Raw genomic sequence first — 24,704 nt, 5'->3', positions numbered from 1 at the left:
ATGTTTTACTATTAGTCAGCTGGGATAGAAGAAAGCATTATAACATTACAAAATGTTGCACTTCGGCTTTAATTTAAATTTTTTGTTCTTTGTTTTATTTTTATTTGTATTTCATTTTGTGTGCATTTGCAATAATCTCAATAAAATGTGCTTTTATGTGGTTAATAAAAGAGTTAAACTCATCTTAAGGGATTTCATGTCATTCTTGCTTGCAAAACGGTGAAAAGTGTGTAGGAGGCTGGATTTGTGTTATACCTCAAGAGAAACTATGCAGCCCCATGTGAAGAACAGAAAATCTAAGGAACATTTAACATTTAGTTTAGTTTTGATATGACTGGTTCTATAGAGTCAGGGTTAAAAAAAACTCCCCTATCACGCATGCATTTAAATGTGTAATTGAACGCTCACATGTTCCACTGACATGCAGCTCCGTCCGCTTGCTTCACCACAGAAGTGGCCAATTAAGACTAAGCAATTCCTCTGAACTGAAACCATACTCTTACCCCACTTGGTATGTGACTTTGTGCTTGCGTGTATTGTTTTATTAGTAGAACATGACAGTAAATCCCACCCACAAGCTTAAGTTTACTTCTCACAAACCCCTCTCACACTCACAAGCGACACTTAGACACAACAAAGCAGCTTCAGGTAAGATGAGAATTTTACATCACCATTTAGAGAACATAGGCTGCCTTCTTTGTAGTGTTTTTGATGTATGATATGCTTGTTATGCTTGTTTTACCTATGATATAATGCTGTGGAAATATACAACTGAAATTTGTTCTTTTTACAGTTCTCCATAAATTGTCTCGCAAATTGTTTAATGCATCCTAACCATTTTCCCATCATGGTCATGCACTACACGCCATTAGTAACAGTCTAACAGAACATCAGGGCATGCCTTCTGTCATGAAATTCCTGTTAATATTTCAGAATAAGTAACATTTTAGACCAGAGCTTTTCTTGTTCCTGAATGCAGCAAAACTTAATTTGGTAATGAAAAGTAACTATAATTTCAGGAGTATTATAACAATATTCATCTTTACATTATCCTTGTTATAATGCTGTCATTCTATACCATTATGTCAAATATCATTATTATTGTGATTTCACATTGGAACTTCTGATCAATAAATCATTGATATAATCAAAGACAGACATTTTACTCTTTTGAAAAGGTGTATGATTTATTTATTCATTTGTTTACTATTTTATGTGTTTTCCAAAGGAAAGAGGAGCATCCTTACATCTTTGACTCATTGCATCTCACAATACCTGTTTCAGTAATGTGGGCTAGGCTTGTTTTTTACCTCTTTCTGCCCATTGTGCAGTCATGCAGTAAAGGTAAACCGAATGAATGCGCAAATGCAAACTTTGCTCCCGGATCTAACCTTGCTGGTGAGGGATATGATGTGACCAAGATGCAGCGCAAAGGAGCCTTTGTTATAAACACTGAAATCTGGATGCAAAAGGACAAATCATGCACTATTTGTAAGAATCCCTACATGGATGGGGAAAAGCAAAAGCTTCCAATATCAGTGGTGGACTGGAGACCCAGTCAAAAGTGCAGCATTAAAATATCAAGTTCCCTTTTCCTGTCTAGCGAGGAACTGGTCAGCTCGAGCACATCCTCAATTGAGAACAACTGGGGTTTAAACTTGGGGATAAATGTTCATCAAAATGGAGGCTCATTCATTATGGCTGGGACTAACTCCAAGCTTGCGGAGTACTCAATGGAAAAGACCAAAAAGGACAAGTTCAATTTCGCCAGTCAGAGTATTTCTTGTGCATTTTACAGGTACAATAGACCACTGTTTCCACTGATTCATCCCTTCCTTTTCTTTTTTCTTGATTATAAAAGGAACATATTTGCCATTATGTAATCGTGTCCTACATTGTCTAACATGTTTTCCATGTCTGCCTATAGCTACAGGGTCTCTCACAAGCCCGTGCTGCATCCTGAGTTTAAGCGCTCTGTGAAGGAGCTTCCCAAGGAATACAATATTGATTTCAAACAGCGCTTCTACAAGTTCATTAACACCTATGGAACCCATTATATTACTAAAGTAATTCTGATTTTATCAATTACATCCTTTATAATTTATGCCTTGTTGAGTGGTATTTAAAACCACTTGTGTTGTAATATATGTTGTGACTGGACAATTATGACACATTATGCCTGTCTACAAAAATCTCATTTTGAAAAAATAATTTATCATTTAAATGAACTGGGTTATATTTCAATAAATACAAATTATATAACATAACTTAATTAACCTGAATACATTAAAGGAATAATTTACCTAAAATTAAAATTATCTTATAATTTACCTTCATGCCATTCCTGCTTGGCTTTCTTTGTTCTCCTGAACACAAACATATATTTTTTTGAAGAATATCTCAGCTCTGTAAGGCCAGACAATGCAAGTGAATAGTGACCGAAACTTTGAATCATCAAAAAAAACATAAAGTTCAAGTCATTTTTATTTGTATAGTGCTTTTCACAACACACATAATTTCAAAGCAGCTTTACAGAAAATGACGCTACAACAGAAAAAGCTGTAATATAGTAATGTCTTCGAGTCATTATAGTGAGGTTTAAAAAAAAAGAAGAAGGCATGATTGTAAATTATGCCTTAAAATAAATAATAGAAAACAATTAAATTTCTATTTAGACCCCCAGTGAGCAAGCTTAAGGCGACTGTGTCAAGGAACAGAAAACTCAATAAGATGTTGTTTAAAGTAGAAAAATAACCTTTGGGGAAACCAGGCTCACTGAGCCTAACCTAAATGACATAAACCAAGCTCATGCCTGTCCACAAATGCCAACATAATTCTCAAGCCTATCCAAGAGAATTTAATAGTCTATGGTGTCAAAGGCAGCACTAAGATCTAAAAGCACTAGAAGAGAAAAGGATCCACATTCAGATGAATAGAGTGTAGTCTATGTACTATGATGGTGCATAAATCCTTACTGTAATTTTTCAAATACACATAGTTCGGAGGACACTACATTTTCTAGTATTTTCAACATAAATGGGAGATTTGAGTTTGGTCTATAATTAGCCAACTCTCCAGGATCAAGCTGTGTTTTTTTTTTGATAATGGTATAATAACTGCTATCTCAAATTTTCTTGGGACATGCCCTAAGGATAATGAGGAGTTAATAATATTAAAAAGAGGTTCTGAGATTACAAGAAACACTTATTTTATTAGCTTGGTCATCAAACATACATTTTCTTGATTTTGATGTACCTGTCCTATGACAGCAAAGGATTGAAGTTGCTCATGGTGAATAATCCAATTTTGTTTCTGATGATTTCAATTTTTCAGTAAAGAAGTTCATGAAGTCATTACTATTGTTCTGCGATGGAATGTCTGGTTCAGTTAAAGCTTAATTCCTAACTAATTCATCCACAGTTCTGAATAAACGCCTAGAATTATTGTGGTTAATTTCTATGAGTTTTCTCAAATATGCAGACCTGAACGATTTTAGAGCCTTTCTGCAGCTAAAGACACTATTATTCCATGCACACGAAAAACCTAATTTTGTATTCTTCCACTTGCGCTCCATTTTTCGAGCTGCTCTCTTGAGAAAAATCTGGAAATGTATTAGTGTAGCTATTTTAGTGGTTGAAAGAATAGTTCTACCCAATTGATAACATGGCGTATATTGAGTGACCTTTGCTAAGCGTAGCATACAAGAGACAAGGTAATGATCTGAGATGTCATTGCTCTGTGGCAGAATTTTTTTATTATCAACATCAATTCCAAATGACAGATTTAAATATAGCGTATGATTATGGCGATGAGTCGATCCTGTCACATTTTGTGTGACCCCGACAGAGTTGAGAATATCCCTAAATGCTAATCCCAGTGGCAGCATAAAAGTAATTCATTGGTTAAATCCATGTCTTCAGAAGCAATATGATAGGTGTTGTAAGTAACAGATCAATACCTAAGTCCTTTTTTACAATAAATCTAAAATTTCACTTTCTCATTCTTCTTTTGTTTTTGGCAATTCACATTATTTGTGCATATCATCGCCTAATGGGCAGGGAGAAGAATTTATCGTAAAAAAGACTTGAATATTGATCTGTTTCTTACCCACACTTTTCGTATCACTTCTGAAAATATAGATAAAACCACTTCAGTCTTATGGATTACTTTTATGCTGCCTTTATTTGCATTTAGGAGCTTCAAAGTTCTGCCCATCATTCACTTGCATTGTGAGGACCTACAGAGCTGAAATATTCTTCTAAAAATCTTCATTTGTGTTCAGCAGAAGAAAGAAAGTCATGCACATCTGGGATGGCATGAGTGTGAGTAAATGATAAGAGAATTTTCATTTTTGGGTGAACTATTCCTTTAAGATACACTAATGAAATTATTTTAAGGGTCAGATCCCTAAAATAACAAATTCACTTTTTACTAGGTAACTCTTGGAGGAAGTGTACACTCTGTGACCAGTATCAAACAGTGTGAGACCACTCTACAGGGCTTAAGTGCAGAAGAGGTTAAGATATGCTTGGATGTGGAGGCAAATGCCAGTGTTCTTGGCAAAGCTGACATGAAAGCAGAAATGAAGCACTGTAATGATGACAAGGACAAAACAGAGAGCAAGAGCAGTTTCTCTAGCCGTTTTAATGACAGGTGGGTTTAAATTATGATTATGTTGTAACTCATGGTCAATACTACAGTTCATAATATTGTTCTTGCTCACACTGATTGCCACACTATCTTAAAACAAGCAACCACATTTTAGCAGGTCCAAAATTAACTTTGCATTTTAATTTCAAAAGGCTGACAGAGGTCACTGGTGGTCACACTACAGAGACTGAGCTTCTTTTCTCCGGAGGTAAAGACCCATCAGCCTACAAGGAATGGCTCAATTCTCTGCCACAGAACCCAGATGTGATTTCTTATTCTCTGGAGTCTCTGCATGAGTTAATCCCCACCAAAAATCCACTGCGCAAGTACTTGCGGAAAGCCATTCATGACTATATTCTGGAAAAATCACTATGGAGGAACTGCTCTGAACCTTGCAAGGCCGGCATTAAAACAAACCTAAAAGACCCTTGTGTCTGCAGCTGTCACAACAAACCTGAGATTACACCAGACTGCTGTCCATCTAAGCATGGACTTGCCCAGGTCAGGGTCACAATTGTGAGTGCAGAAGGTTTGTGGGGTGACCACACCTCAGAAACCGATGCGTATGTCAAAGTGTTTGACAAAAACGATCAGCAGGTCGCACGCACTGACGTGATCCAGAATGACAACTCACCCCGCTGGGTGAGAACCTTTGATCTGGGTGATGTTGTGCTGGCTGAAAATGACAAACTGAGAATGGAGGTGTGGGATGAAGATAGTAAATGGGATGATGACCTGCTGGGAAAGTGTGAAGTACCAATAACAGCAGGTCAGACTGATAATTTCTGCAATTTGAATCATGGTGTGCTGTTCTATAAAACTGAAGTGACATGTGGCCCAAGTTTGTCTGGCCCCTATTGTGCAAAGTATGTGGGTTCTCCCATGAACTTCCACTTGGAAAAGGTTTATGTGTCACGAAATGCCCGTCCTGTGCCAGCAGAGATGCTATTGAACAAAGGAGTGCTTTTAGATAAATTGTACATATATCAGAAGACAAATCACAGTGCTAAATCTATTTTGTACTAAGTAGAGTTTTGGTTAAATCTGGGTGCCTTGGTTTGTATATGATAATGCGACCAGAATTCTTTTTCTACCTTAAGAACAAAGTTCGTAAGAATGTTCTAGGCGCTATATTCCAACAATCTTGTGTACCTTTATAATTAATCCTTAGAATTTTCTGAATTTTATTCTTAAGAATATTTTCGTGAATTCGGCCCCAGACTCTTGCACGTATTTATCACCTTAAGAGGTCCTATTTAATCTATTCAATCTTATCATTTGTTAACTTTACATGCCATGTTCAATAAGTATTTATTGTTTGCTGTCTTTATTGCAGGATGTTTGTGCAAAAAGAATTAGAAAGAATTGGCATGAGATTTCAAAAACACTCCATTCACAATGTAATTGTATTGTCTTATTTTTCGCTTTCAATCTGCACACCAGATTATTTGCTATGCTTATTTGTTTTTGAAAATTAGCATAATTTCATAACTGCTATAACCTGTGTTCTGTTTAGAAGTTAATGAGTGTACACAAGTATTTTATGACTCAAAATTAATCTGCAGCTCTGTTATGTAAACATTAAAAGTACAAATGCTTGTCAGCTTGGAGTAATTTATGTTTTGTTATGTTTTCTTGTCACACATCTGCTTTGCTGAAATAAGAATGGCTCTGATCTAGTGTGACACAGGATGCTTGTTGTGTGGTTTTCCTGTAAACGGATGAGAACTGAGAGCAGTGATGCACAACCATGTGATAAATCATGAGATGATGCATGTGTGTTGTTTTACATTCATTTTGTCAGTGCCTCTCTCTGAAACATAACATAATACCTTACATTTGAAAAGATCAAAAGTGTCAAAAATGTCTTACACTAGAAATCAAAACAACTTTTGGGTTTTGGTAGACTAACTGAACTGTGTTCAGATGCCAGTGCATGTTCAGTGCCTATCATCATTGTGCTTAAGAGCCTTACAATTTTTTCAAATGATTTGTAGTCCATAGTTTTTATTAGCATGTTAAAGCTTAAAAAATAAAATACATTTCAATCTTATTCAGGCACAGCTCGGATTTGCTATTGTTTCTGACCAATGATAATCAAACCAACTCAGTGACGTTAAGCAGGAAACCATCTTGTTGTTTGAGTCTTTCAAAATTCTTCTTTTTGAATAGAGAGAAGCTAAAAAGCATCCTCAAAATATGACATAAAACATCTCAACTGATTGGTTTAGGTCAATATTTTTTCATTAAAGGTCAGAATAAAAAGAAGATACTAAAATCAATTAACTCACAAGGATTTATATATAAGATATTAGATAGTTCACCCAAAATGAAAATGATGTCATCATTTACTCAACCTCATGTTCTTCCAAATCCGTTTCTTATGTTAGCATCAGTCCCCATTCACTTTCATTATATGGAAAACAGAGCAGCATCAACATTCTTACAAATATCTTCTCTTGTGTTCCATGGAAAAAAGACTTATGAAAAATATGAGTGTGAGTAAATTACTTTTTATGTCTGGGTCAACTAACCCTTTAAGTATTTCTTGTGGTGGCAGTCAAAGAGATTAAGTAAGACTCTGTCTTGAGACATTGATCATTTACAGTATTTGTTTTTCACTAACAAACACTAAGGAGTCAGATAGAAAGGTTGAATGTTTAGTGTTTCATAAGAATTAAAATGACAGCCAATAAAATGCTTAACATGTTTTAGTAAAATACAGTGACACACAAGGGGCATGAAACACTCTCCAATGAACAAGACTGGGGAAACAGCCACAAACAACACAATCAGGAACATAACCATCAACATTAAAACCATACATATACATAGACAAAAACAAAAACAAAACAAAAAATGCACTTACCCACACAAATGGGCACAAGTAAAGCCAAAACAATATGCAAGACAAAAAACGAATTGCACAATGGTGAGAAACACTAAGTAGAAAGGGGCCACAAACACTGAAAGGGTTAACATCAAGGCTTCAGAAATCAACCTGGAGAGGATTAGAAGAGATGGATGAGAAAGGTAAATGAGAAAGAGAAGAAACAGCATGAATTTAAATAAATATGACACACAATGTATAGTACAACCAAAAATTTAAATTCAGTCACTATTCACTTTCATTGCATCTTTTTCCATACAATGAAATTGAACAGTGACTAAGGCTTACATTCTGCCTAGCATCTCCTTTTATGTTTCACAAAAGAAACAACATGAGGATGAGTAAATTAAGACAGAATTCCTTTAAGTATTCAGATCTTCTAATAATTCAGCTACCTTTGAATCCATTGCCATAAATGCCACTAAGGCCTGATTTGCTTCCATCCTTCTGTCCTGTAAAAGAAGAATTAAACATGGTCACTAATCACACATTAGACATCTGAAAACCTGTCAGCTTGTGTAAATAAATATGCTTCAGTACTCACCAGTGTAGGGAGCATGGCCGCCTGCACTCAGTGCTGCTCCATAGCCTGCACCTAGATATGATGAGTTAGGACACTAGTTATTTGTCTAGTTATAAGTCATTTTTATTGTGGTAACATTTTCTCAACATTCTTTTTGTGTGAGGGTTCAAGTCATTGATGTCTACTACTTAATAAAGGGGTCATGACATGCTTTTTTTGATTATTTTAATATGTTCCATGAGGTTCACTTATAATATTGGCTCAAAAAAGAGCCAAATATTTGTAAAAAAAATAAATAAAGGTAATTTTCCACCCTCATTCCACCCTTTGTCAGAAATCTTTGGTTATGGTGCTGCTTCTCCTTTACGACTTGACAGTAAATGCCCAATGTTGTGATTTGTTCTCTGCTCTTGACTGACCTGCTTTCTCCTTACCATCTCACTGCTTACCACTTCTGGGCAGGCTACGGAAGTGATAAGGTAAATTTGGCTTTGATGTGTTGTTCTGGAGGCGGTCAGATGCAAATGTCTACCACAGTGTGAAATCTTACTAACCTTACTATGTAAAATTACAAATATTGGACAAATATTACCCTTGTCATCTATAAAGAAACCCTTTAATCATACTGGATATAACCTTACAAGTTAAGGTTAGTTGGTGATTTTATCACACTAAATACACAATAATTAACAATTATTATCCTAAGTAATGTAACTATGCAATTTGGCATTCTAAAACAGAAATCGTAATCACAGGCAGTGTTGGGTAAGTTACTCTAAATACGAATTAAATCTTCTACAGTGTAATTAGATTACTGTACTAAATACGCCATCTGAAAAGTAATTGTATTTCTTACCCTTATCAAGGGGGAAGCGTTAAATTAGCAAACAAATATATATTATTTTTTTCCCCTTTTCTCCCAATTTGGAATGTCCAATTCCCACTACTTAGTAGGTACTCATGGTGGCGCAGTTACTCACCTCAATCCGGGTGGTGGAGGACAAGTCTCAGGTGCCTCTGCTTCTGAGACCGTCAATCCAACCATTTAAAATTCACTATTTTTTTAATATAGAATTGTTGTATAATCTATATAGTATTTAACACAATCACATCAGAAGAAACTGTAATTAAATTACTGAAAAATTAAGAGTAACCCCAAACTTTACTTTAAAAAGTTATTTAACTACAGTAATTAATTACTTCACTTTACTTTGCATTACACCCAGCACTGATCATAGGTGTGTGTTTATAGCAAAGTCTTTCTATCAAGTCAGTCAACTGGCGGCCATCTTTGGAATGATCCCTGGCAGCTATTTTTCCATGTAAACAAGCGGCATACTAGAGCAGCTCCTATCTACTTGAATGGGGAAAGACTGAAATCTCCTAAACGGTTGGTCAAGATTACAATAAAATTTCAAAACTGTAGTAAAATTGAACAACATTGGAATCATAAAATGTGCTTCTTTACCTCAGATTACTCTAAAATAAATATTAATAATCATTTCCCAGTTTGTATAGCTAATGTGCATGCACATTCTCGAGTTGATTGAAAGGCAATGTTTGTTTCTAAAGGTGAGTGGCTCTTTTACCTGTAAGGTTGGACTTCCTTTCTAATCTCCTCAAATTTCTCCCATTCATTTTAATAGAAGTGTCCCTTCTCTGCTAAATAGTCTGTTTAGAGTAATTTTACAATGAATGTAAGTGTTGCTAATCAGGTCAGATAATAACAGAACTATATGTACAAGTGATTAATTTTTGTATTTGTAGGGTTCAGACATGTGGTCTCAACATGCAGTTCAGTATCAAAACAAACATGCCAGTGCATGTACATACAGTATGTATTCTCACCATATTTGGCAGATTTTTGTGAAGCATCAGCTCCAAGACTGAGTTGCTCAGCACCATAGGGAAAGCCAGCATCACCTGTGAGTATACACATTTAAAGCTGTCTCACAATCAGGGAATCTATTACTTTCTTTCTGTCTCTCACTTTTATACTGTATCAACTTACCATTAATTCCACCTCCAATGATTGGTGCGTTATAAGGAAACTGACCTACACCCACACCTCCACCTACTGTTTTTGATAAAGAGGGTCGCATGTGATTATCACAAAATGTGACTGGGGTCTCTAAGAGATAATATTAATATGTCAACTAAAGCTCTGTTACCCACATTATTAGCTGCATTTACCTGATAAAGGTTCCAAGGCTCCACCAGTACCAGCTAAAAGAAAGACAGATCATGACTGTCATATACTGTAGTTATCTGATCTTACCATTTACATTACATTTACACTTTTGTTTTTGCATTTGGAATGGCAGGTAGACGTTTTATCAGCTTGTGTTTTACCTGGGATTTGAACACATGATCTTGGCATTGCTAGAGCCCTGCTTTACAGTTGAGCTCCAGGAACTCAGTCTTTTGAAATTATTATTTTTATTTCTTTATTTAAAAAAAAAATCTTCCTCTCTCTCTTTCTCTTTTTCTTACAGGTGTGAGATATTCAAGTCAAATCCTCAGGCAAAGCATCAGGAAAGCCGGAAAACTGAGATTTGCATGTTGCATTTGAATAACAAACATATGCACTGCACATACCCAGGCCAGTGTCAGGCCCAATAGTTGGTATACCTCCGTATGTAGTTCCACCATAGCTACCAGTCTTCCCTTGAGGTCCGAGTCCGGCTGAGACCACAGGCTGTCCACCGTAGGGCAATGACCCGGCAGCACCAAGTACACCACCTGCTGCTGTAGAAAAATCTGATGTATTACAGAGGTCTCAAGTAACCACAACAACACAAGTGCAATATAATGTGGCATTTAGATCTAGATAGGGTAGAGCAGGCATCAGCATGACTGCACAGATATCACATTGGTTGGCAAGGTTCATCCCAAAAGAGTGAATAAACCGTCAATTGTCCTATTCTTACCATACTTTCTAGACTTGGCATCAGTACCCAGACCAGTGCCAACTACCAGCCCTGGACCTCCAAGACCTCCAGCTCCAAGATCTGCAATAGGAACAGTTGACCATTGTTATTTCACTTGTCATGGAGACAATGGTGCCTCTAGTTACATTATTAGTTTTTATTCCAAATAAGACAATTCTGTCATCATTTGTCACCCTTATGTCTTTAAAAACCATTATGACTTTCTGTCTCCAGTACAACACAAAAGGTGGATTTTTGAACAATATCCAGGCCACTTTTTAAGTGAATTCAAACTTAAAATATCTTAATCTCTCTGTTCCCCTAACAAATATTTATGGCTTCAGAAGAATTTTAATTTAGCACACTTTTTAATAGAGTGCAAAAGTCATATGGACTGCTTTTAAGGTGCTTTTTTTTTTTGTTGTCATTTTGAAGCTTAACAGTCCTAGTCCACAATGAACTTGCATCAAATAGAAAATAAGGTGAAGGATATTGCTGCAGGCAGAGTTAAAAAAAAGGTTGGGTGCTCCAAACTGCCAGCAAAGATGTATGGAGCCTTTATCCTACCCCTTTCCCTAACCCTAAATGTGAGTGGAAGTGACTTTGAGTTAGCGCAACCCCCTTTTGGAGCAACCCTGCCCCCTACTGGAGTAACCGCACACTATTTTAGTACGCCCCATTTGGAGATCTCCGGCCTGCAGCTAAACCTACTTGAATATAAGTGGCCAGAATATACTTCAAAAACGAATCTTTTATGTTTCACAGAGAAAGTCATTCATGTTTGGAATGACATGAGACTGAGTAAATAATGACAGAATTATCCCTTTAAGGTGTGCAAAAATTCACTCTAGTAGTACTTTCACTAGCTGTAAATTGCAGTCAAATTATTTTTGTACAAGATATTGCACTTAAATTTCCCACATTAAGCTTTGTGCATCATTTTCAGCTCTCAAAGCATGCTTTAAGGTTTGATTGCAAAACATCTTGTGCAATTTCATAGTAAGTACTTGAGCATGAGCATGTGAGAGTCAGTTTAAACACAGGGGGATATGTTTACATTGTTGCAGGTGTTTGCATTGTTAGAATGTTTAAATTGACTGACTTTTCTCTTTAATGTTAATTCACTGTTTGATGCATTGGTAACTGATAACATTCAGCCTTACCAGCTATGCCATTCAGGCCAATGTTATCAGCTAACATTGCTGGGAAGGCAGGCCCTGTAACATAATTATAATTGTCACTCAATTATAATTATGTTTATATGTTAGTGTGTTGTAAGGAAAATGCTTCATTATAACAGCCCAATCTGACTCACCTGCCCCATAACCGTCTGCAGTACCATAAATGTCAGTTCCATATCCATTGCTGTAGCCTAATGAAAAGAGAATTTTCAAGCTTGTTGAAAACAGCTTTGTTTGAAGACTGAGTGCTGGAAAACAATGGTGACGTGTACATAAATGTAAACAAGAAATTACTTTCTCAGTAAAGGTCGACCACGTTGCAACCAACATGATTTGGTGAAAAAAAGCTGAACATAGATTTGGGAAAGTGTGTGTGTGCTTCTTGCACAAACATGCATGCTGATATCAGAATATCTGAAAGACGGATCTCAGAGAAGAGCTTTTACTCTAGTGCTGCTCTTGCCTTTGTGCTGAACCAGCAGACTGCTGATCTTGCCACACTTCAACTATGTGCTCAATGCATCACTTGAAACCCCTGCACCAACATTACAAAAGGTTGCACTTCAGTAATAACAGAAAAAAAATGACTTAAAGAAACACTTGGAAATGAATTGAGTCATTGATCATAGGTTTTTGTTCAATCATAGGAAATTGTAATCAATAAATCTTTCCTAATATTTAAGTGTTGAAAGGTCAATTGTGTCCCCCACCCAGACTTTTTAAATGTCATTACCATAATACGTCATTACTATCGCACTCAATATCATAAATCTACACCTCAAAAATTATAACAAAATCCTCTGGAGGGCTGATGAAGGCCACAAGCAGATCCTTATTTTAGGACAGTGGATAAATGTTTTACCATTCTGTTCTAACCATAACCTAATCCTAACATAACCCTAACCCTAAAAGCTTAATTTTTCAAGATTTCAATAAATATATATGAAAATTGACTTTACCGTTCTGCTTTCCACCTCGAACTCCCTGTGGATATCCACCTGCCCCAAGACCTACATCAACAATAAAGTAAATAAGGCATCTGCAATTAAATATGCCCATACTCTACTTCAGTGCTAATGCAGAGTAACTACACATTTTGATCAAGTTTATTGAAATGAATAATCCAGTTCACTGAAATCGGGTCTTTTAGACTTTAAAGGAATATTCTGGGTTCAATTCAAGTAAAGCTCAATCGACACCATTTGTGGCATAATGTTGATTACCACACAAAATAATTTTGATTCGTCTGTCCATTTCTTTAAAAAGCAAAAATCAAGGTTACAATGAGGCACTTACAACGGATGTGAATGGGGTCAATTTTTGGAGGGTTTAAAGGCAGAAATGTGAAGCTTGTAATTTTATAAAAGCACTAACATTAATTCTTCTGTAAAAGCATGTATAATTTGATTGTTTCATTGTCATGGCAACAAGTTGTATATAACTTTACACAGAAAAGGATAGTGAGCAATTTTATCATACTAAAATCATGTTAACACACATATTGTTTGCATCTTGTGAGTATTTTAACATTTACGGATTCGCCCCATTCACTTCCATTGTAAGTGTCTCACTGCAACCCAGATTTTTGCTTTTATAAAGAAAAGGAATGGCCAGGTCAAAATGTATTATCAACCAGTGGTGATTTCTCAGGGCGAGCAAAGCCTTCTCTGCTGGTGTAACATGCCTAAGAAATAAATATATTTTCATTGAACTTTTAAATTTTCAATCACTTTCAACTCCTAATTAATCTACAAACGAATAGCAAAAAGCAAAAGAAAAATGATCCAAACGAAATGTGCCAACTGTTTCACAAATCGCATGCTCGGAGCCATGCTCTAGCCGTAGCAGCGCCTGAGTCTGTTCATGCCCAAATAGGTTTTCAAGCGGGGGGGATCACCAAACTAGATCACGCAACCTTAAAGCCCAGGGCACCCCCGGGCAGTCAAGGGCCCCCTGGTAGTCAAGGGCCTCTGGGCATTATTGGTCAGTAATCCGTCCCTGCCTGACGAAACAAAATGTATTGTAAGCAAAATGTAAAATGCAAATATTATGCTTTTCTTGGTATTAGACCTCCTTGGTTCTGGCTTTCATGCGTGGACGTGTTTTTAAAATGCCAAATGGTATTATTAGTTGACTGCCACGTAATGTATGACACGGCATCTTATTCGTTGTGAAACTGTGTTTTCTTAATGACATGAATCGCACTGAAGGTCTAGACTTAAAATGCATGGGCCACGGCTTTAGCAACAGTACTCAGTCGGATTAATTTATCTTAACTTGTACTGAACCCTCACTATTTCTTTAACAATGAGCAAATTCATGTACATATCTAATAAGTACATTACCGTGTGTGTATGTACAACACTTTTGGCTGGACAATCAAAAAACATTTAAGTGATGGCACAGCTAATGACAATATTTAGCCATTTCTACATACCTGCTCCATAACCATCAGTAAGACCAGCACTGAGATATCCAGCAGCACCAAGGCCATACCCTGTGGAAAACAAACATGTTAATTGTCAAACTCTGGACACTAGTTTTTGGTACATATAAAGCCTGTTCAGCACAGAATGATGTGATTGGTCAATGGCCTGTAGGACAGAGTGATCATGCAAGTCATTTCACAGTGTGACTGCTTCATACTTGTGGCCTGTGGGAGAAAAATAATCCAGCATGCATTGGACATACATCAGCAGAGAGGTGGCTATGCACCTTATTCGCCATATTTGGCATGAAAGAAAATGAGGGTATGAGTGACAGAATTACAGTCCATTCAATTGGTTGCATTGTTGTGTAGCTTGGTCATTAAGTTAACAAAACATAAAAAAATACACCTCTCCACAATTCCAGTGGATAGAAAACTGTGTTTTAAAAATAAACCTAACCTGGTTCGGAACAACATTTTGGATGAACTATCTCTATGAGACAGTACAACACAATTAAGAAAATGTGCTTTTACACCTCACATCCTCAGGTTTATTCACATCAAATTAAATGGTGTCTTTCCTGACTTTAAGGTCCATAGAGAGAAAAGCTCAGTGAAGCATTAAACAAAGAAAAGAGAACAGCACCAAGAAGTTGATTTTGAGGCACTAGCATGACACAAAAATAACAAGTAAACAAACAACCTTGTGAACAGCTGTGGTAGAAAGAAACACACATTCATAGACTTCAGCAGCTGCAATGAGCCCATGATGAGGAGTGGATTTTTCCAGTCAACAAACACTAAACAATCTAATGTCACATATCCATTTCATTTGATATTGCTTGGATTAAAGTGTTGATTTTAGACTGGGAAAAAACACCACTTTGTGACATGCATTTGGCCTTACATATGTGACATTTTAATTTGGAAGAAGTTTACCCGACTTGGAAGGATTGGTGCCCTGTCCACTGGGCAAGATTCCTCCTGCATTGTATCACAAAAGTCCAACATAGTTCACTCCATCTGTCCTATACAGTCTCTTAGTACATCTGAACGTCTAAGACACTTGATCACAGACACAAGAGTTCCTTTTTTTTGGAGTAAAACAACAATACTCCTTTTTTTTTTTTTTACAGTTTACTCACAGATACTCTACTTTTGGTGTATATACCATAGACCACATCAATTCTAATTAATTGCTACTGAGATTATGTAAACTTCAGCTTTGTTTGACAGATACAGGAAAGGCTTTACCATTTCTTATAGCTCCTTGTCCATTAACCATGCCTGCTCCTGGTCCATAGCCTACAGAGCATTACAGTAGTTAACTATAGGTATGATATATGAATTGCTTTCTAATTAGTATATAGGTGAATCAAAAGTTACTGTGAGCTGGTGGAGTGTGTTTACCCTTAATTTGAGCCCTCACGCCACTGGACACTTCTGGTCCTACATGATAACCTAAAAACCGTAGCTGCAGTTACTATGTACTAGTTTCACAGTCATACTAGGCCACATTATTTAAAACTAATAAACCACCATAATTTATCAAGGTCTTTGCATTTAGAGGACACTGGACACAACTGTGCACTTATTATATATATTTGATTATATACTACATGTTAAAATAGAGAAGTAACACAAATTCATCAAAACCAAATACAATTTTAAAAAAAAACACACATACATCTGGGAGGAAGATTACCATTGGTTATAGCACCCTGTCCATTGGGGACTCCTCTATGACCATAACCTAAAAACCACAACACAAATTAACATTCAATAAGATACTACTTTAAACATAACAGTAGTCAATGATGCAGGGGTAAAAAAGATGGTACTCTGTTGGGGAAATTCAACACATTTCAGGATAGGCATGTTTAGCCAGGTAACCGAGAACAATATGCCACCTCCCTGTTAAAATAAACACCTTAAACCAGCCATAGGTGGTTTACTGGCCTTAGCTGGTCTACCAGCTGGACTGTACAACAGGCAGGACTGTTGGCTGGTTTCAGAGGGATTTGACTTTTCAGATGTTCAGGTTGGGAGACCAGTTTGCTGCTAAAATAAACCAGCTAGGCCAGGCTGGGAGGCCAGATTAAACCAGCTAAGACCAGCAAACCACCTCAGGCTTGTTTAGCCATTTTTTAAGCAGGGCTGAGAAGCTATTTGTGCTTCTTTTCATGGGATTGCTTGGTTTTGTGAAATTTACGTCATCAGTTCATCATGCAGTATCAACAGCTTATATATTGTAAACATACATTCAATAGTGCTGATTGAAAAAGCTTTTAAAAAAAGTGAGAAAGCCACACAGTGATGCACACATAGAGGTATTACCATTGCCCCTCTCTCCTTGTGACATGGGTTGGCCACCTCTTGGCACAACACCTGTAAACATAGACATATCAGCTGGAAACAAAGATTTCAATGGTGAGAAATATCAAACAGAAACATATTTCACATTTGCAAATTGGTGTTACATCAAAATATATTATTTTGGACTATCTATTTTCACTAGGTGTAAATAGTACCTGCCCACACTGTGCTGCTATTTTACACTGCAATAGTCTGGTGGACACACAGAAATTGAAGACAAACTGCACCCCATTTTTGCTGCAATGATGTAGTGTGTAAAGTTGGTGTGGCTGTGCTTTTTTTATGCAGACAAACCAGGTTCGATTCCCACTTTTCCCCATCCTGTTTAATATTGCCTTTAATAGTACTTATAATAATAAATAAAAAATTATATTAAGGTTGATTGCCTTGCAGTGATTTGGTCACTGTGACGATCAGGCAGTTGAGAGAAATGTTTGATCCAGGTAAAAGTAACAATGATTTTACTATAGTAATAATGCATTAGGCAGGGGTGTAACTACAGGGAGGGCAGGGTTGGAAGCCGCCCTAAGGCCTGGGGTGAGCGAGGGCCTGCAACAGTCGACCAAAAGGAACCATTACAATTACTGCAGTCCTGACGGGTGATGATAAATGACCCAGTCTCCCCAAATTCTTTGCATTGGGGAACGTAAGATCCAAGTTACGCCACTGGTAGGAGGTTAACCATGTTTTTCGGTGGAAGCCATAGTTTTAATGCAATTAACTACAGTAACATGGTGTTAATATAGTAACCATGTTTAATTTTGTGGTTACTATGATTTTACTACAAATGACCATGGTGATACTATGGTTACTGTAGAAAAATCATGGTATATTTTTGTATGGCAAGGTTAGTGTTAGGTTCAGGGGACAGGGTTAGCATAGTCTGTGAGACTATGTAAACATGTGACAGGGCGGAGGGCGGTGCGACGAGAGAGAGATCGTTTACGGACATGTCACAAAACACAATAAACTAACTGCAGTGATACTGTATGTTAGTATTTTCATTTAATTAGGAGTGCAAACAGTATCTTACATTATTTGCAGTGCAAAGGAGATGCTTTTTTTTGCTATTTACACTTACTGCAAATAGCCTCTGCCATATAACTGTTAGAGTTAACTTGACCATGAGTGTGTGTTCTGACAAAGCAGTGTGCAGTTTGATTATTCAAACCAACACATGTCCAAAGTTTTTAGGGAAAAAAAATTCTACCAAGTTCTTCTGTTTTGAGAGAGTAGGTCTATATTTTCACATTAGTGGAAAACTCCTAATACATCTGCAACTGGAACTGCTTTCCAAAGGAGGCAAATTATTAAGGTTTTCACTAGACTATCAAGTCTTGACCTATGGCACAGGTACAGCTACACTTCTGCCATCAAAAAATAAATAAATAATGTGCATCTTTGTCTTTGTGACATAAAACAATCTAAGCTATCAGTGCCTATAGCTATTAGAGCTACAGGATTATGGACATTAGACCTATCTGAAACAGTTCAACCAGTTGGTGGAACAATGGGACCTACACCTTTTGTTGATGAACCCTTAAAATCTTAAAATTGTATTAGAAGACCTTTTGGTTCAGGCCTGCACTACCAGATGAATCAAGCATCTTTGATTCTAAATGTACCCCAATGTTGTCTGCCTGAGAAAAGTCATACTTCCTCTGTTAGTTGTCTGGTCAATTGGACTTGAACTTTAAACATAAAACCTTGAACCCGAAGATACTAAAAACCTTTGTGGAGCTGCAGACTTCTGGTTTTGAGCCCTGTCAGTTGAACAGTTCCTACGTCTTCTAAAACAACATCAACTCATCCTTAAATGTGTGACAAGGACATAGAATAAAATGAACTGATCAAAATTCATTTGAACAATGAATTCCATTAACCTCAGCAATCTGAAATAAAAAAGAGATTATTGGAACAAAAGAATGCAGCATTTCCCCCTTCCTAAAATTGGAAGAGGAAACGTGGATGGTTAGTTGGTCAGTTGTGGTTGCTATAGCAACCTGAGTAAAAGATAAAACATTGGTCAGACCCCTGAGTTTAAACATACATGAACGAGAAGGTAACCATTTTTAATGCTAACACAAGGTTACATACCACGTCCAGCGCCAGGGTATCCTCCTGCAGCGTAACCTGGCAACAAGACAAGAAAGATTTCAAGGTTAGAGGAAGAAAAGAAAACCTGTTAGACAGACACACACGTTAGCTTACATGCACACACTCTCAAAGTAGGCACATAAACTCTCACTCCCACACAACTTAATCAAAAATATGACACCTAATCATGGCAAATGGAGAGCATATATCACTATGTGTGAAAGATTTTTATCATTGCACAAGGTCAATTTCTGATTTGTTAGATAAGATTCAATCTGCTAGACAACCTTCAGATCGGACAGAGATGGCTTTTAAGTGGAATGTGTCATATGATGCTTACTGATTGGGATACACCCATAAAGAATTCAGGTTTTTACAGTGCACATATATTCACCTTGCTGAGCCCCAAAGCCATTACTGGTGTATCCTGGAAAAATAAAAAAAACGAGACATTAATTGAATAATTTTGCCAAGTCTATTGCAAGAGTGGTTAAGTATGCTGAATATAAAGGGGTTCTCACCTCTTCCTCCAAGCTTTCCTCCTTGATAACCAAAAGCTGCTCCCAGCCCATTGCCTAGGCCATACCCTGTTCCAGTTCCCAGTCCGTTGGCCCCAAGGTTTGCACCAAGGCCAGCCCCAAGGTTGGCTGCTAGAACCAAAATAGCAAGGTCACAGTGATAATTAAGAGAATAAATCTAACAGAGAACATTAATAATAAAAAAAAAACTGCCATCTGCATTTGATTAGAAATGACTGAATGTTTTACCTCCATAGCCGAGTGTTCCATATCCTTGTTTCAAAGGTCCTCTGATCCCAGTGGGTCTAAAAGCTGCCCCTTAGAGATTTCATACAAATTACACATATTTCATGCACAGTGAGCCCACCTGCACATATCATATTGCATATAATAACAGATACATCACAAGCATAACATTTCTCACATGCATTTTCACCAATCACAAAAAGATGAAACAAATAAACTTACCTCCAAGATAACGGCCTGCTGTGGGGGGTGGGGGTCAAAGTCAGTTATGTGCATTGTATTTTATATTCAAAGATTATAAAGCTTTATATATTCTACTTCTTATTTTCAACTCAGCACCATCAGAGGTTAATAATACTCACCCCCTGTATTTCCCGACTTGCCCACTCCATAACCTCGGGCTCCAAGAATACCAGCACCTGGACATGAGAAAATGCAACAATTTTAAAGAAATTGTTTTTAGTGATTACTGCTTTATACACATGAGTAAATAGATAATTGTATTCAGTTGTATCTGCTATAATATTCATGTCATCTATCATATCTGAGAGAAAAGTAATGTGATGATCTCTAATCCTATATCTCATAGATGCACCACAATACAAAAAATATTAGTGCAAAATACCTCGACTTTGCGCCATCCTTTCCAGGGCTCCAGTCTGTGGTCTAACTCCTATTGGAAAATAAGGGACTTATTTTAAGTAAATGCATTCAAACTTAACTTATAAGAAAATAAGAACAGCAAGTCAAGGTAAGTTCACACAGAAATGGAAATGTTCTCATAATTCACTCACCCTAATGCCAGTCCAGATGTGTATGACTTTCTTTCTTCTCCGGAACACAAACAAAGATTTATAGAAGAGTTTTTAAACTGTGAAGGCCCATACAATGTAAGTGAATGGGTACCAACATTTTGAAGCTCCAAAATGACATAAAGTTTTTTGGTGATTCACATTCTTTGTGCATACCACCACCTTCTGGGCAGGGAGGAGAATTTATGGTAAAAACGGACTTATATATTGATCTGTTTCTCGCCCACACTTATCATACCACATATGAAGATATGGATTTAACCACTGGAGTCTTATGGATTACTTTTATGCTGCCTTTCTGTGCACTTTGGAGCTTTATAATTTTGGTATTTATTCACTTTATGCATTGTATGGACCTACAGAGATGAAATCTAAAAATTCAAAAAATCTTTGTGCATGTTCAGCAGAAGAAAGTGAGTCAAACACATTTGGGATGGCATGAGAATAAGTAAATGAAGAGAATTTTCAATTTTGGGTGAACTGTGCCTTTAACATTTATTTGAAGTTCTGGTTTGATCATTTGATAATCTCAACATTTAAACAATCTCCTAATATAGTTGAGTTTTTTGGGACTTTCTGAGCCTAATTATTCAGTACCCTTATAAAGTATAGGTTATATCAAATTATCAAGGCATTACCATCTGATAACATTACTGTATCTACAAAGTATGTTTTTGTTTAGCGGGGGTCATAAGGGGCCTTATAAAGGAATGTCAAAAAATACTTAAACGTAGAGTCGTCAAATAGATTTTGGCCAAGAAATGGTATTTGCTTGATGTTTTTCACTGTCTAAAGCCTCCCTGTTTCAGTTCTTAGAATTCACCTTATAAAACTTTCAAGGTTGAGAATCTGTGACGCAATAAGCAGTTAACGGCGCCAATCTCATCAAATTTGCTGCTGTCTCAGCATTACGAACAGGCTTCCATTGATGACCAAACACAGTAGGAAAAAATACACGGACTGTGTGTTCATCATAAAAGTCGGCACTGGCAGAAGGTTGAGAAATTTTGACCTTCCCCGCCAGCTTCAGGCCCAAGGATTTGATCTTAAAAAATGAAATACGAGTGTTTGAACTGCGGTCAGGGTTACGGAGGCTGTAGAGGATCTAGGTAAACAGAAAATGCCAAGGCTCACTTCCAAAGGTGTTTATTCTCCATTTATCGAAGCACTTGTATGTTTAGAGGGAGCAACGTTGATCGTCTGGCGTCATTCTAAGGGCCGGGCATCATAACTTTCTGGGGGAACTCAAGGCAAATCAAAGGGGGCTATGCACCCCCTAGCCCCTTTAGATCCTGCCATGTTAGATGCAATCAGTCATTTTTGTGTTTAAGTTGCACCAACATCTGCTAGCAGCATGGATTCAGCATCAAAGAAAAACAAAATATTTTAGTTATCGTTGCCAATTGTAAAAATCCACTATTTGCAGTCAGATAAGTAATGATCATTTAAAACATTTTCGAAGTTTAAAACATACAAAAATATGTTTAAGCAACACAATAAACGTTATAAGTCCATAACATAGGGGCTAGGTGTAGTTAAAAAGGTTTGTCAGAAAGGTATCCTGTACTGACAATGTACATAAATTTGGACATCTTTAGACAAGCAATTTCTTGTTTTTGATACCAGAAGATATGAGTTTTTCTTCAAATTTATAAATGGCAATTTTCAGAGATGCAAAATTTTTCATGCTGTGGTATTTTAAATGATTTTAGAGACCATTCATGTAATGTATTGCAGTCTGAGACTTGTTTTGTGTGTGTGTGTGTGTGTGCATGTTATAACGAATTTACCCTTTTCCCTTGGAAAATTACCCTATCAAAATACATGGCGTGCATACTGTAATATGGTGTAATAAATGTCTTTTTAATATTTTATACAATATATTATCTATCACATCATATAATTGATTCAAGGTTTAGCTTAGAATACATTTTACAGAAATATATATATATATATATATATATATATATATATATATATATATATATATATATATATATACAGTAATTGTCATAAATTGTTCTAAGATTCTATTGTATCTTTTCATGCATAAAAAGATGTTTTAGATGGTCTCAAAACCTTATGGTGCAAATATTCACTCAGATACTCACAGCTGTTCTTCAAAGTGCCAATTCAAATAAAACATTTTATTTTCTCAGCATTCAAAATCAAAAGTGCACAATTATTATAGGGCTCGAGTGAGATCTCAGTAACTTTCCATATCGTGGGTAAACCCTACCTGGGATCAAACCTATGACCTTTGGGTTACCTTATAAACTCTCTATATAGAGTTAATTATTCATATAATAAATCAAAATTTCCATTATGTGACCCTATACATGTGGTCAAATATCACAACAGACCACTATTCCTATTCCCTTCCATCATGCAAATTTTACTGCATTCTTGTGAATGCACTCAAATTCTAATTCTCTTTCTCATCTCTTTCTCTGTCTGTCCATCCACCCTCAAACCTCTCCAACAAGCACATCAGAAGACACATCTAACTTACCTCCTTGTATGGTGTTCTGTACCAGCCACAGGACCAGTGAGGTCTGCAGAAGGGCCCGTACCAGCATGTTAGCAGATGAACAGACAAGCCGACAGACAGACAGACTTACAGCAAATAGCCAGATATGCAGACAGACAAACGAACAGAATGGTGAAGTGAGAGTCAAGTGGCCTCAGTTGAAAGCAGTACCACTGGCCAGTCTGCCCATCTTGCCTTTAAATATTCACTGGATGCCAGTGTTTTCCCCCAGATCAGCCCTGCCCTCTACAATGCTATTGGGCACCCCTTGACCAAGCACCTGCCCTTTCTCTCTGTCCTCATCCCACTCTACCACCACCTTTCCTCACGCTCTACCAAGCCTGAAGAAGACAGACCCATGCAGAAACATCATGCACATTCCAAGCGGTCAAGTATGTTAACAGGTTAACGTGAGAGAATGAGATATTATAAGGGCAAGTCAGGACTGAAACCATGAAAACTGCAATGCTGTAGGAACATAAAGATGGGAGAGGACTATGGCAATGAGGGAAACAATATATTATCTATACCTATACCATATGAACCCTTGATTTCAGTTCATGTGGAACTGTTAATATCATTCCGTTTGGGATCTCTCATTTTGTATTATACAAGAATTCAGGTCTGCTAATCAGTTGGACATGCTTGTATGCATTGCACTGTTACGAGCAAGAGTTGATCCTGCTTTGGCTTCGTTTGGAACTATTTTCATTTTTGGAGCAAAAATTTAGAAATTTCTGTTTCTGATGGATAAAAGCAATATGCTTAAAGCAATAAGACATCACTTAATTATAGATAATACCATCATTTTAATAAGGCGTTGCTGTGCTAATGCAACTAGAACACAATGAATCATCTTTAAACACATAAACACGTTCAAACATAATTACAGTTTCCTCTAAAGAGTGCTACTAAGTCACATATTGATGTCTGTAAATGGGCTGAGCATATGCCAAAGATCAGTTAAGGTCAGTGGTGCACAACCGCTTGCTCTGACACACATGGCCTGACACTCAAGACAGGGCTCCACCTCACACTGAGAACCAAGTGTCATTCAGGAAACAGCAGTAAAACATCCATATGAGTCACTGCACTGGATTTTGTTTGCAATGATTCAGTAATGAACATTTACAAGTTTACAGGATTTCTTTTTGTTTTCATTAACTTCAACAGATGTTCCATCGCACCAACAGATCATTTCTTCAGATACCCCTTAAGAGTTTAAACAAGCATTCCTTTTTCATGTACATTCATTTGAGTATAAGACAGAAAATACATAAGAGAAAAAGAATACATAATATTGACAACATTAACTCTGGTTTGTTAAAGGTGAAATGTGTAACTTTCTTTAATACTTTCTCTTATCCCATTTTACAGGATAATTACGGGTTCATTATAAATTAAGCATTTTTGGCATAATGTTGATTACCTCAAAAAATAATTTTGACACTGAATTCATGTTAACATTTATACTGTTAACAGTATGTCTTGTGACTACACTTTTGATACAGTGAGTATTTTAA

The 24,704-nt window shown here is 36.8% G+C and overlaps 2 protein-coding genes across 12 annotated transcripts; one reads left to right on the top strand and one right to left on the bottom strand.

The window, feature by feature from the left end:
* Positions 1 to 540: 540 nt before the first annotated feature.
* LOC127652660 (perforin-1-like) lies at positions 541 to 7,522 on the top strand. Its single transcript, XM_052138934.1, has 5 exons — positions 541 to 648; positions 1,229 to 1,798; positions 1,928 to 2,066; positions 4,436 to 4,653; positions 4,803 to 7,522. Exons 2-5 carry the CDS (start codon positions 1,287 to 1,289, stop codon positions 5,674 to 5,676), a joined length of 1,743 nt encoding a protein of 580 aa, XP_051994894.1. The 5' UTR covers positions 541 to 648; positions 1,229 to 1,286; the 3' UTR covers positions 5,677 to 7,522.
* LOC127652661 (uncharacterized) lies at positions 7,297 to 23,374 on the bottom strand. 11 transcript variants are annotated; one of them, XM_052138935.1, is made up of 24 exons: positions 23,164 to 23,374; positions 20,465 to 20,512; positions 20,202 to 20,258; positions 20,062 to 20,079; positions 19,843 to 19,911; positions 19,597 to 19,725; positions 19,470 to 19,502; positions 19,076 to 19,111; positions 16,940 to 17,011; positions 16,290 to 16,355; positions 16,013 to 16,063; positions 15,857 to 15,907; positions 15,542 to 15,586; positions 14,612 to 14,671; positions 13,134 to 13,184; positions 12,309 to 12,365; positions 10,994 to 11,074; positions 10,662 to 10,811; positions 10,257 to 10,289; positions 10,075 to 10,140; positions 9,912 to 9,986; positions 8,085 to 8,135; positions 7,936 to 7,992; positions 7,297 to 7,651 (listed from the first exon to the last, which is right to left on the bottom strand). In XM_052138935.1, the coding sequence occupies exons 1-24, from the start codon at positions 23,228 to 23,230 to the stop codon at positions 7,647 to 7,649; spliced, it is 1,428 nt and encodes a 475-aa protein (XP_051994895.1). In that variant the 5' UTR covers positions 23,231 to 23,374; the 3' UTR covers positions 7,297 to 7,646. The 11 variants fall into 11 exon arrangements, with proteins under 11 accessions (XP_051994895.1, XP_051994903.1, XP_051994896.1 ...); XM_052138943.1 differs by having other exon boundaries at positions 10,695 to 10,811; XM_052138936.1 differs by having other exon boundaries at positions 10,662 to 10,808.
* Positions 23,375 to 24,704: the final 1,330 nt, after the last annotated feature.

The sequence above is a fragment of the Xyrauchen texanus genome, chromosome 12 (genome assembly GCF_025860055.1).
Source record: "Xyrauchen texanus isolate HMW12.3.18 chromosome 12, RBS_HiC_50CHRs, whole genome shotgun sequence".
In the NCBI taxonomy this organism is placed as follows: domain Eukaryota; kingdom Metazoa; phylum Chordata; class Actinopteri; order Cypriniformes; family Catostomidae; genus Xyrauchen; species Xyrauchen texanus.
The sequence above is the reverse complement of the archived record's forward strand: the minus strand, read 5'-3'. Positions and strand labels throughout refer to the sequence as shown.

Coding starts and splice junctions, on each gene's coding strand:
- LOC127652660 (XM_052138934.1), top strand. CDS start 1,287: ATGTGGGCTAGGCTTGTTTTTTACCTCTTTCTGCCCATTGTGCAGTCA. Junction 1,799..1,927: donor ATTTCTTGTGCATTTTACAG/GTACAATAGACC, acceptor GTCTGCCTATAG/CTACAGGGTCTCTCACAAGC. Junction 4,654..4,802: donor TCTAGCCGTTTTAATGACAG/GTGGGTTTAAAT, acceptor TAATTTCAAAAG/GCTGACAGAGGTCACTGGTG.
- LOC127652661 (XM_052138935.1), bottom strand. CDS start 23,230: ATGCTGGTACGGGCCCTTCTGCAGACCTCACTGGTCCTGTGGCTGGTA. Junction 20,513..23,163: donor ACAGAACACCATACAAGGAG/GTAAGTTAGATG, acceptor ATTTTCCAATAG/GAGTTAGACCACAGACTGGA. Junction 19,726..19,842: donor TGGAACACTCGGCTATGGAG/GTAAAACATTCA, acceptor TTTTGGTTCTAG/CAGCCAACCTTGGGGCTGGC.